General features: G+C 38.4%; 1 protein-coding gene across 4 annotated transcripts in view; it reads left to right on the top strand.

Annotated features, from left to right (window-relative positions):
- The window catches only part of NDC1 (NDC1 transmembrane nucleoporin), a 48,573-nt gene extending 38,650 nt beyond the window's left edge, over positions 1–9,923 (top strand). For all 4 annotated transcript variants that reach the window (XM_060089823.1, XM_060089824.1, XM_060089821.1 and 1 more), the window contains 2 exons: positions 3,888–4,048; positions 7,406–9,923. In XM_060089823.1, the coding sequence (XP_059945806.1) occupies positions 3,888–4,048; positions 7,406–7,469 (225 nt within the window). In that variant the 3' untranslated portion in view covers positions 7,470–9,923. The remainder of the gene's footprint in view (positions 1–3,887; positions 4,049–7,405) is intronic.
- Positions 9,924–13,038: the final 3,115 nt, after the last annotated feature.

The following is a 13,038-nucleotide window of genomic DNA, read 5'->3' as shown; positions in this document are numbered from 1 at the left end:
CAAAGGTGTATTCAAAAGTGATGGGAGGGCTTCCCTGGTGGCGCAGTGGTTAAGAATCCGCTTGCCGGGCCTCCCTGGTGGCGCAGTGGTTGGGAGTCCGCCTGCCGATGCAGGGGACGCGGGTTCGTGCCCCGATCCCGGAGGATCCCACATGCCGCGGAGCGGCTGGGCCCGCGAGCCATGGCCGCGGGGCCTATGTGTCCGGAGCCTGTGCTCCGCAACGGGAGAGGCCACAGCGGTGAGAGGCCCGCATACAGCAAAAAAAAAAAAAAAAAAAAAAAAAGAATCCGCTTGCCAATGCAGGGGACATGGGTTCGAGTGCTGGTCTGGGAAGATCCCACATGCGGAGCAACTAAGCCCGTGCACCATAACTACTGAGCCTGCACTCTGGAACCTGCGAGCCACAACTGCTGAAGCCCGTGTGCCTAGAGCCCATGCTCCACAACAAGAGAAGCCACTGCAATGAGAAGCCTGCGCACTGCAACGAAGAGTAGCTGCCGCTCGCAGCAACTAAAGAAAGCCCATGGGCAGCAATGAAGACCCAACGCAGCCAGAAATAAATAAATAAATAAATAAATAAATAAATAAATTAATAAACAAAAAAGTGATTGGAAGGAAATAGGTGATATTGAAATGAAAAAAGTCATGTACAATAAAATATTTTTATATTTGATCATTTCAGTTCATCTTTATAAACCTAAGAATGAAAATGTTTTGCACAATTAGGGTACAAAGAAAATGACTGAACTCTTCAACAATATTATGAGCTATCAAAAGTTTTAAAAAATATTGTATTTTGATGTGCAGATTCAAGAAAAAGAACCAGAAGTAATGATAAGCTAGAACCTGTTGGATATATATCTTCAGTTTGAAATCAGTATTACAAGATGGCTATGTTCCAGGTTTATTCATGATAGCTGATAAGCAGCTAGTTGCATTCAAAAGACATTGCCTATTTCAGATGTATATGTCTTCAAAACCTGGAAGATATGTTTATAATCTTATTTAAACTTCTATAAAGTTATTTTACATTATCCTGTCATTCTTACTTCTGTAAATTTTTTGTAAAAAAACTGAACTATAAAAAGGGTCCACTGGAAAAAAAAAGGGGGGGCTTCCCGGGTGGCACAGTGGTTAAGAATCCGCCTGCCAATGCAGGGGACACGGGTTCGAGCCCTGTTCCGAAAAGATCCCACATGCTGCGGAGCAACTAAGCCCATGCACTACAGCCACTGAGCCTGCGCCCTAGAGCCCGCGAGCCACAACTACTGAGCCCACTCGCTACAACTACTGAAGCCCTGCGCCTAGAGCCCATGCTCCACAACAAGAGAAGCCACTGTAATGAGAAGCCCGCGCACCGCAACAAAAAGTAGCCCCTGCTCGCTGCAATTAGAGAAAGCCCGCGTGCAGCAACGAGGACCTAATGCAGCCAAAAATAAATAAATAAAAATAGATTTAAAAAAAAAAAGGGTCCACTGGATCCAGGTGTAAATGATGATGATGATTTTGCTGGTATACTGAATGTTAATTAGAAGGTTTACAAGAAAATTGAAAAGGAAGTAACTTCCATTATGATTCAGTGTTATTTAATGTTGCTTAAATATGTCATTGAATACCATCTCCCATACTGCCTAAAATTATCTCAAGTTTGTCCCAGTCTTGGGAATCCCTCTTATAAGTTACTGCTGAGAGAATAAATGTTTAGACTTGCAGTTATCATGGTAGACTGAACACACGCATCAGGTCTTGTTCCTTCCCCCTAAACTCTGCTAAACTACAGTAAAAGGACTTTTAAAAAGACATAAATCCAAGGGCTTCCCTGGTGGCGCAGTGTTTTAGAATCCGCCTGCCAGTGCAGGGGACACAGGTTCAAGCCCTGATCTGGGAAGATCCCACATGCCATAGAGCAACTCAGCCCATGCACCACAGCTACTGAGGCTGTGCTCTAGAACCCGCAAGCCATAACTACTGAGCCCACGTGCCACAGCTACTGAAGCTCGCACGCCTAGAGCCCGTGCTCCGCAACAAGAGAAGCCACCACAATGAGAAGCCCTCACACTGCAACGAAGAGTAGCTCCCGCTCGCTACAACTAGAGAGAGCCTGCGCACAGCAACAAAGACCCAATGCAGCCAAAAATAAATAAGTAGATTTATTTAAAAAAAACAAACGTAAATCCATAAATAGAGGAGACAACAGCAACAAAGTCTTCAAAGCCTGGACAGCAGATGGTTGAGACAACTAACTTAGCAGATTCCAGAGGCAAATCTGAAGTTGGTAGTGGGGCAAGGACCAAGACCCTCTGGAACCAAGGGTGAAGGGACAGGTACCAGAACAGGGAGGTTTGGGTGAGACCTGTTTGAAAACCAGTTAGATGCCTAGATTTTCCTTGGTGGTGCTTCTCCCTCATTCCAGCACAAGTCGAGGTTCATCCTCAGAGAGAGCAGAGCATTGGGTCTCTGGACTGGGAGAGTTCATAGTTGCGGGGACTCTGCTGGAAGCATAGAGGTGTGCTCCATAGCTCTGTTCACCACTTGGCTTCCCTGAGCACTGGGGACCAAGCCCCCCAGACAGGGTACTGGAAGACTTTTCTTTGGGAACTCTGATCAAACCAAGAAGAAAGATCTAAAGTTACTGAGTTGAGCACTTACCCCCCCAAAACGGACGTAGATCACCTATTGTGAAGCTGTCAGTAATCTACAGTTGTGTACTCAAAGCTGTGGTCAATAATCTCCAGTACTCAGAGCTTTCGGTCAGCTCTTTAGGAGGCCCCACTCTCAGTCATGAGCCAAGGATCACTAGATTTTGAAGAAAGTATCCAATACAGAAGATAGAGACCAAAAGAAGCAAAGAGAAGAAAAGTAGCTTGGAAGAAACTATAAAACAAACAAAAAACCAAAAATCACCAAAATCCTCAGAAACAAAAGCGGTATTGCAGCCTTGAAACAAAAATAGGATGCTGAACTAAAAAGGATCACTCAAATGACATAAAAGAGCTCTTTTTAAAATTTTTATTTATTTTTTACACAGCAGGTTCTTATTAGTTATCTATTTAATACATAATAGTGTATATATGTCAGTCCCAATCTCCCGATTCATCCCACCACCACCCCCACCCCTGCTTTCCCCTCTTAAGAGCTCTTGAAATTAAAAACATGATGGCAGAAATCCTTTTAACTATAGTTTTAAGTACTTTTTTGGTGCTTACATCCGTAACTATAAATAATAGACTTATATTATTACTTCTTGTCACTTTAGACATTATCTTTGCTTTAGTAGATTGACATGCTTATACTTCTCAGTCTTTTCCCTTCTCTTAATATAGTTTATAGCATTTAAAAATTATAATATTTACCTTTGGCTTTTAAAAGTTATACTTAAATCTCTTATACTATCAAGTATAAATAAAATCAGTTTCACTTGTGAGTTCTCTTCCCACCTATTCTTGCTCATAGGTACTTTATCAGCTAGAATTGAAAAGGAAGATAAACTAGTATAGTAAATAACCTTACCCTTGTAAAGTATAAAGTTTGGTCTTTTTTTGGGCTGAGATTTATAATAAAGGTGCTCTTACCCATCTGTCATGCATCATAAGCAGAGTAGGATATCTGTGTTTCACTTCCCCGATTTGCATTTTCAAGGCTGTTGAAGTATAACTGCTTTTTAGAGGACAGATGTGGACTTTTCCCTGGTTAACTGCTGAAGTGACTGAACCTCTACTCCCTGTTTTTCAAATCGTTTTGACTGTGATCCAAAATAAATACTATGTGTGTGTGTGTGTATCTCTGTATTTATCTGTCTATCTGAAATGAAATCTCTTTAATCCTTTGGACTAAATTGGCTTTCTTGATAGTCTGAACTAACGTGTTTTCTTTCTTTCTTGATGTAGGCAGTTGACAAGTACTTCAAGCTTCCTCATGCTTCCAGTAAACCACCTCGGATTTCAGGAAGCCTAGTGGACACTTCTTATAAAACATTAAGATTTGCCTTTAGAGCATCACTAAAAACTGCCATCTATAGAATAACTACTACATTTGGTGAACATCTGAAGTAAGTTTACCTGTTTTTGTTCCACGATAATTCACTTTCAGGAGTTCACCTGAGAAACAGGTATGAGAATTATAAAGGCTCATAAGTTGAAAGTATTCTTTTGGGACCTTCATGATTCCTACTGGCAACTAACAGCTTGGATTTAGATTTAATATTTACATTTTAAAATTTGGCCTATCATATAAGCTTTGGGGCCTTCTTTCAAATGGGTAAAAAAGAGGATAGAAAGTTATAAAAGCAGCAAATGTAATTATATATTGTTTTTTTTTAATTACTAAAATATCCTTAAGGTAGAAAAAAGGCAAAATGATATTTTCTTCTCCAGAAAAGCATATTAAAAATAATTCTGGGGCTTCCCTGGTGGTGCAGTGGTTGAGAGTCCGCCTGCCGATGCAGGGGACACAGGTTCGTGCCCTGGTCCGGGAAGATCCCACATGCCGCGGAGTGGCTAGGCCCGTGAGCCATGGCCGCTGAGCCTGTGCGTCCGGAGCCTGTGCTCCGCAACGGGAGAGGCCACAACAGTGAGAGGCCCGCATACTGCAAAAAAATAATAATAATAATAATAATTCTGTTATTACGTCTTGGTCAGCAAACTAAGACTTGGGGTGAGGAGAGTATTCCATAAATGAGTCATTGGTGCTTTGTGAATCGTGCTGGAAAAGCAATGATAGATCATACCACCTTAAGAAACGGAACCAGAAAGAAAACCCCAAACCCCAAACCTGTGTATATTTAGTTTCATTGATGTTTACTGCTTTCTTTTCATGAAATAATCTACCTAGGCAGTGTAAGGGATACTATTTTATTAACTAAATTATTTCTGTCATAATTATAAATAAACTTTAAAAGATATAAGAGGTTGCTCTGTTTTTTTCTGTATGCAATCAATAAGTAGTTTAGAACTTCCTCAAACCACTTGCTTTTAGAAGCAGTAGTGTATTTCCTTTTACTTCCATGAGGCACATACATAAAGCATATGACATACATGTCAACACATACATAAGGTAGCAGCAGCAGCAAGTTTTTATGGAACACTTTGGTTCTGTGTGGGAATACAGAAGAGCTGTAGATAATCCACTCTCCTTAAGAGGTTTATTCATTTGCTTAAAAACAAACCAAAAAAAATCTATTTATTGAGTGCTTCTAGATCTGCACTCTCCAATATGATAGCCACATATTACTATTTAAATTTAAATTAATTTAAGTTAAATAAAATTGAAAATGCACTTTGTCACTTACATTGGCCACATTTCAGGTCCTCAATAACTGCACGTAGCTAGTGGCTACCGTATTGGACAGCTTAGGTATAAAACATTTCCATCATTGCAGAAAGTTCTGTTGCACAGTGCTGTTCTAGACAATATACTTCGCATTTTCATTTACTCTTCTCAAAGAGCCTTTGGGGTGTAGAGATTATCATATTGTATAGATATGGAAACAGACTTGGAGGGATTAAGAACTTGCCTAATAGCATAGTCTAGTCAGTGTTAGAACATGAACCAGAAATCAGGTCTTTCTTGCTCTTAAAATTCCACCTTCTTACCCTATACAACACTAGACTCCCTTTAAGATGTAAACTGCCATGTAGGGTACTCTCAGAAAACGTTCAATGAATTTAGGTAATGAAATAGATATGATGTATATTGATGTTACAGCAAAACAGGAAGAAAAGGGGAAAATAAATTTCTTAGATAAAGGGAGATAGATGACTGTTAAAAAAATTATGAGAATGAAACTCTGCCTTAGTTTCTTTCCTCTGAGAAGAGCCATATTTTATACATGTACCAAAATTGATGAGGTCAGTAGAGACAATTTTGTACAAATATAGGACAGAATGGTATAGTAGAAGTTAGATTTGGAATCAAAACATTTGGATATATGCCTGGTTACATTATTGACTATCTGTAGTTGTGGGCAAGTTACCTATTGATTTAAGTAACTTGCCTGAGATTATGCTGGTAGTAAGTTGCAGAACCAGCATTTAGACTCAAATCTTTCTGACCCTAGAATTCTATCTACAAACCTCTGGAAACCATTCTGATACTGTTTACCCTCCCATGAAAAGGGTATGTTATCCATTCCAGTTTGTTTCATTTGCTGTTAAGAGAGATAAAATGGGATCCTACATATGTAAAGCCCACACTACATTATATATTGTTGTGACAATAACTGTTATTACTGTATCATACCTGGTTTAATCATTCCCCAAAACTTCACCTCTGAGAACCAGGTATAAATGAAGTAAACGTTTGAGGTGTGAAAATTAACGCAGATCAGTTATGCATTGGAGAAATTCATTTAATACCTATTTACTCTTAATTTAGGCAAATTCGGTTTGCTAGTTTTCCAGCCTATAACATATTAAAATATGAGAGGAAGACTGCTGTTAGAGTCAAGAATACTAACAATAGTAAGAGATAGTACAGTGCCTGCTAGCAGAGGGGAGTCATGAGAAAAGCTGTAGACTTGGTGTTTGAAAAAGTTCAGAGCCATTTAGTGAGAGATGACAGCCTCACTGGCACCTAAGAGGGAGTCCGAACACTTGAGACAGTGCAGTTAGTCGGAGAGATGTAAATGTATAAGGTGCTTTAGCATGATTTGTAGCAAAATTATTATAATAAGACTTGACACTTTTAAAAGTGACAACCTTCAGTTACCTGGAATTCTATCATTCAGTAATGGTATATTACTATCAACAACTAGAAAACCAGAATCTTTCAGTATATTCAATTTCTGCCCAAAAGTTTAAAAGGAAGTTTTATACTAGTTTCAATATATATATTTGCCCCGCTTTTGTCCAGGTAATGTATTTTTGTGGCGGCAAGGGTGGGGAGAGAACTCAGTTTCCCCCTCTAAGACATAACTTACGTTCAAAGGGAAAAGTAAATCTAAACCACCAAGCTATTACCTTTGAAAACGATTAGTGGAGTCTATTGTGTTTTAACCAAACATTTTAGTTTAAAGGATTTTATATTAAAGGCAATTCAAATACTCCACAACTCAAAGATAATGTTGGAATCTGGTTTAAATAAAATAATAAAATCCAGAAAATCTACTGCAAGGCCTGGAACTGCACAGCAGGTTCCACAGCAGAGCAGGTTAAAATTGATGCCTTCACTTGTCAGTCTTAATTTGCTTTGGTCTTTTAGAAGGTAGAAGCATGCTGTTACTGAATGCAAGCCCTCCTCCTCATTAGATTAAGGAGAGTTTTCATCCAGCTTTTTCAGAAGTACTAAATACGTGAAGATTTCTATTTGTTTTTAATTGTTTTGAAAAATATTGACTCTGTGCTCTGTGGTTCACTTAATATGCTTAATGTAAAATAAAGCTTATGCTTTGAATTTATGTTTCATTTAGTGCTGTGCAAGCATCTGCAGAACATCAGAAAAGACTTCAACAGTTCTTGGAGTTCAAAGAATAGTTAAGTAATATAAACTGTGTTCATTACACTGCTGATACAACTACAGATGGGACAGTAAATGTTCAGCATTCTTGGATCAGAAGAAAATGGACTAATTAGATGCTTCCTTTGTCGTGGTGGTTGCTTTGAAAACTATACTTTAATGGGAGAAATCATGGGAAGAAATTCTCAACAGAATAACCGAAAACTGCCTTTTCTGTACCGATTACTTTTTGTGTGTGTGGCATAATAAAATCTTTATTCAATTTTACAGAAGCATCTATGGCAGTAGAAATGTTTGTAGCTTATGTAGCTTAATAATAATAACTAGAAAATTTTTAGAGTTTACTTTTGAGAGGAGTAGCGTCAGCTCAGAAGGTACTGATAAAATAGGTTGACTTGATCTGGTCTTCCTTCCTAATCGTCCTGAGAGTTTAGCTCTCTGTAAATTCAAAATACATAAACTTTTTTGGAGTAGTTTCTGTTTGCTAAAGGATAAAAAGGGTAACAGTGGAGAAAATTTCACAGAAAATATTGTCTGAAGGACATATTTTGTTAATCTGTTAGGTTGTGTTTTTGTTTTCAGAGACAAATTAAATTTGCATGATTGTCCAAAAAAAGTCTCAATTTACAGATGCTAACTCTATATAAAGGAATGTGGAAAAATTCAGTTCTTAAGTTACAAGATTAAACATTCACATTTGGTTTTCGAAAGACAATTGACCAACATCTATGAATTTATTTTGTATCATGCTAGTAAACAATAAGCATATGGGTATTTTCTCAACTAGTTTTGCTTTCTTTTTCTGGAACAAAACATTAAGTGATTGCCGAGTTTTTCAAGTGAGAGAAAAAGTTTTGCACGAAACACCAGGAAACTTTCCCTTGTTTTTCCTTCCCTCGTCTTCATTAGATCAAATTATTTTGTAAAGCTTAACTGGCCTCACAGAGGGAGCAACCTTTGCTTTGTTAACTGGCTAATTAAAATATATTAGGAAAATCTTTACAGCCAGAAACAACTTAGTCATCAATCAGCAAGTGAAACCAAAATGTCAGAGGGATTACTGTATTTAGGAGTGTGTTGTATGTCCCACAAGTGAGTAGGTAATTTTATAATTTATTAGAGCAACTTTGGAGGTGAAAGATTGGAAATCCTACTGGTAGATATTCACTGGACTAGCTTTGGACTGAAATGCTCCTTGTAATTCTTTTCCCATTTTTTCCCTCTAGTGTCCCCCATTGTTTTCTTTAAAGTCAGCACAGAATTGTATATGAATCTTTAATGTGGTATATATGTCTACCATTTGTCTGATTACTTGATGTATTATATCTTGATTTATTTGTTGCCCTTTCAACCAGCACATGCCAAATTATAAATGAATCCTGCTGGCCTTTAAAGTATCTTTATGAGACAGTTTCCCAGTTGTCAAGTGTTTGGAGTATTTAGGCAGTTGCCTTTTTTTTTGCATCTGAAGTGAAGTTAATCTCTTTTTTGAATGTAAAAGTTGAATTTTGAATGTGGAAGTTACTTACAGATGACCAGAAAATTGTGACTAGGTTGACTGAGAACTGTTGAGTTCCATGTTTTAAAGCCATTGAACTTTTTATATTCCATTCTCTGTGCTTTCCCTGGCTGAGGCATTTTGGGAGAAAAGAACTCTTAACCTTATGCTTCCATAAAGAAGAATTTAAACTCTGACTTACTTAGATAAAATGTCTGGCTTTGTTTAGGTTTTTGTCATTTCCCGTATACTTTGGGCAAATGTATATTTGATGAGCAATGTGAAAATTTCTGTTGTGTTCATCCCTATTTTTTCTCAAGAGGACGTGCTGTGTACACAGTATAGTTCACTTTATGTCTGGCTGGTGGAAATTTGGAAACTGCTTCCCCAAATCTGGATTGTATTTAGTAGATAAGGAAGTCAGTTCCTTTTCCTCATTGTGTTGTTCATCTACACACCATCTGTTGGAGTAGGGAATGGCTCAATCACCTGTTATGAAAGAGAGCTCCTTTGCCTGTGTACAGGGAGGAGGATCTTAGGAAGGCCAGCAAGAGGAGAGAACCATTTCCTTTGATGAAGTCACATCCTGCCTATGAACGCACTGATACTATACATTGGCCTGAAAATTAGAGGGTGTTCTTTAAAAGCTTAAAAGCCTTTCTCTGACTGTCAGTACAAAACGTGATTGTATCAGCTCTTGTAATGTTTTCTTGACCCTTATGGAAGGTATAAATCCACGTAACTTCTTTCCTAGAGAACTGGGACACTGTGCTAGAATTTAAAAAAACTTGTATAGTCGAGTGGACGTGGATAAGCAACAATTTGTTACTTTGCTGGGTTTATTCCTTGGTAATTGTTCTGTGTGTCTTCCTATAAATATGGTAATCCGTTTATATCCTTTTGTATATCACTGATACTGAATTGGGTAGAAAAATAAATTGACAGTTTTTAAAAATGGGACTATTAATTGAAATATGTATATCTGTGAGGTCAATTATTTAATTTCTGGGGTGTGTGTGTATGTGTTTCCTTAGCCATCTTAATTCAGTCTCAGAGTTGTTGCTTATAAAACCTGAAACACTTCTTGAGAAATGAGCTTTTGCCCCTGGTTGGACTAATCTGGTAGGTGATCTGTGTTTCATGGTACCTCTAAGGAGCCTGAATTCTAAAAGGCTCTTTCTTCGTTGTCTTGGCTGCCTTTTTTCCCCGAAACTAAACAAAGGATGCAGGTGCTGAAAGCCATTTCTTAATAGAGGTTTCTTTTCTTGCCAGAATAATGTTTCTAAACGGATCATATTCCACCAGACTAAAAGTTTTGTCTGTCAGCTTTACTTAAATTAGTCTGAACTTCACCTCAAGGTAGTTGAGGTACTATATATTAAGGCCCTCAACTTTCTTGTTTGCTATCCCAATCCATAGTTATGTTTCCTTAGAACCAAATAGCTTAAAGCAAAGATGACTTTAATTCATCAGTTAATAATCCAGCTACTCTTAACAAGCTGCTGACCACCATTTTAAAATAAGCAAAATCGTTATCGTTTTGAGGGGTAAGAAGTGGGGATAGACAGCACACACCCCCTTAGAGTTCTCAGTCTTGGTCCTAAGCAGCCTTGGCAGTTGCTGGAGTGATAGGCACATTGACGTGGAGCTAGCTAATCATCCAAAAATACTCACTGAATGTCTTTATGGCCCAGCTATTAGAAACAAATTGACCTGTGAACAAGAGAGTCCTTGTCCTCCAGGAGTGTATAATCTGATGCAGTGGCATTTGAAACTTGGAATCAGAAGCATCAGACTCACAGGGAGTGCTTATTAAGGTGCAGAGTCTGGGCTCCACTTCAGTACAGATTCTGCTTCAGGAGGTCTGGACTGGTTCCCAAGAGATGTCGTTTGTAACCAATTCCAAGCAGTGATCTGAGAATTACATTATGAGAAGGGTTTATCTTAGATCAGGAGATCTGATGCATTTAGCATGCATCAGAATCAGTTGGAAGGCTTGTTAAAACACATGACTGGGCCCCCTCTCCAGAGTTTTAGGTTCAGTAGGTCTGAGGTGGGGCCCAAGAATTTGTATTTCTAACAAGTGTCCAGACACTGCGGATGCTGCTAGTCAGGAGACCATACTTTAAGAACTACTGTTCTAGTGGATTTTCTCATATGTGTTGTTCTCTCAGATGAGTGTCTAAAGCATATGAACTATGATTTTCTATAAGGTAGAGTTCTTACATCTGATTCATTTGTTGGAAAGCTTGAAGAATGTGGTTAGATCCCATAGGTAATGCAGGAATGCTGAGAAATATTCAGGTGTTTGGATGATTATCTTGAAACTGCAGCAGGGATCTGACGTGAGTTGCTCTCGCACCTTTACGTGCTCGTGCTTATATTGTTCCCTTTGCCTGAATTTCTGTCTTGGCACACTTCCCATTTTTCACAACGAGCTTAGCTTTCCCTCATGCTCCTGGATAGATTTCAATCTGTTTTTTCAGTGCTTTGTCATTCTTTCTTTTTTGGACCATATCACATTGAACTGTAGCTTAACTGATTACAAATCTGCTTTCCCTTGTAGATTATGAGCTGTCTCTCCTTCCAGGATTCCCGTTACACTTTCTCAATGTATCACTTTAATATTTTTGATTTTCCATGCTTTATTCTGGATAGTTTCTTCTGACCTGTCTTACAAGTCATTTTCCTCAACTGTGTCTAATCAGTAAACTTATCACACTAACAATAGTTTCCTGATAACTAAGTGAAAATTAGCAGTCCTTTTTTAGGATTACTTTTAGTTTTCATCTTTAGCAGACCTTATCTACAATTCTGAAATCCAGAGGTTTTTTTATTGGTAAGTTTGGTGACAAAACATATTTGGCAGCTAAACCCGACCTTAACTGATAGGAGGTTATTTGTAGACTTAATTTATTCCATGTAGTATGACTACGTTTACATTCACTGTAGTGTGATTATAAGGTGCCGTTCCAGACCCCACTAGAGTATTATGTAATATACATCTTTATTACCTTTCTAAAATCTGAAAAATTCTTTATTCGAAACATCTGGCCTCAGGAGTTTAAGACAAAGTGTTGTAGACCTGTTTTTGTAAAATGCTGTTAATTCTTTCATTTACTCATGCAGCATTTACTAACTGCCTGCTGTATACCAGGCCCTGATAGTACAAACTTACCCCCTTAGAGTTCTTCCTTGTGTGGAAGAAGTAAGTGGAGGTAACCCTTGTTTTCAAAGACTTTTTTTCTACTTATTTACAGAATTGATGTGTCTTGCTATGTGCCGTCTCATTGTTGATTGAGCATCTATTCTGTTCCTAGCCTACCCAGAATGCAGCATCTCTTCAGGTATCCTGGTGCTCTCCCACTTTGTCTCTTACATTATTTTTCAGGGGCTGTGTGGCTCTACCTTGTCTTTAATTGCTCATGTTCTCCCTGCACACACATATCTCTTACCAGATACTGTTGAGTGTGCCTTACAAGTGATTCTGTTGGTAAAGTAGTTCTGATGGTAGTTCTGGAAGACCTATGGGATGTCTCTGGCAGAGAAACATTGGAAGATGACCTCTGAATCACTTGCTTTTACTTGATAGTCTTGAAGATATGTTGACTCTTGATTGATTTATCCTTTTTAATCTCTCAACTTACTAGTAAAGTGGTCTACAGTCTTGAAAAATTTTTGAACACTAGTCCCTCCCTTGCTATATTATGATTCTTTGTTGCAAGGACACAATCCCCAACTTAGCTTAAGCTAAGTTGTCTACAGTCAAGTGGTCTACAGTCTTGAAAAATTTTTGAACACTAGTCCCTCCCTTGCTATATTATGATTCTTTGTTGCAAGGACACAATCCCCAACTTAGCTTAAGCATAAGAAGGGGAGTTGATCCTAAGGGCACAGGAAAGTCTTGGTGAGCACAAGTATAGATTTGCTTCTGGGCCCCATGAAGAACCTGGAAAGCTCCTAGGACCTCTAAATGGTTCTTCTCTGCTTCCTTGTGCATCAAAGATTTATTCTGTCTCTCTGCCTAGTGGCTTTCTGCTACTCACTCCATCTGCCCTCTAACTCCTGAGTTTACATATAATAGATGT

This window comes from Mesoplodon densirostris, chromosome 2 (assembly GCF_025265405.1).
Source record: "Mesoplodon densirostris isolate mMesDen1 chromosome 2, mMesDen1 primary haplotype, whole genome shotgun sequence".
In the NCBI taxonomy this organism is placed as follows: domain Eukaryota; kingdom Metazoa; phylum Chordata; class Mammalia; order Artiodactyla; family Ziphiidae; genus Mesoplodon; species Mesoplodon densirostris.
Note: the sequence above shows the minus strand (reverse complement) of the source record. Positions and strands in the feature narration are given on the sequence as shown.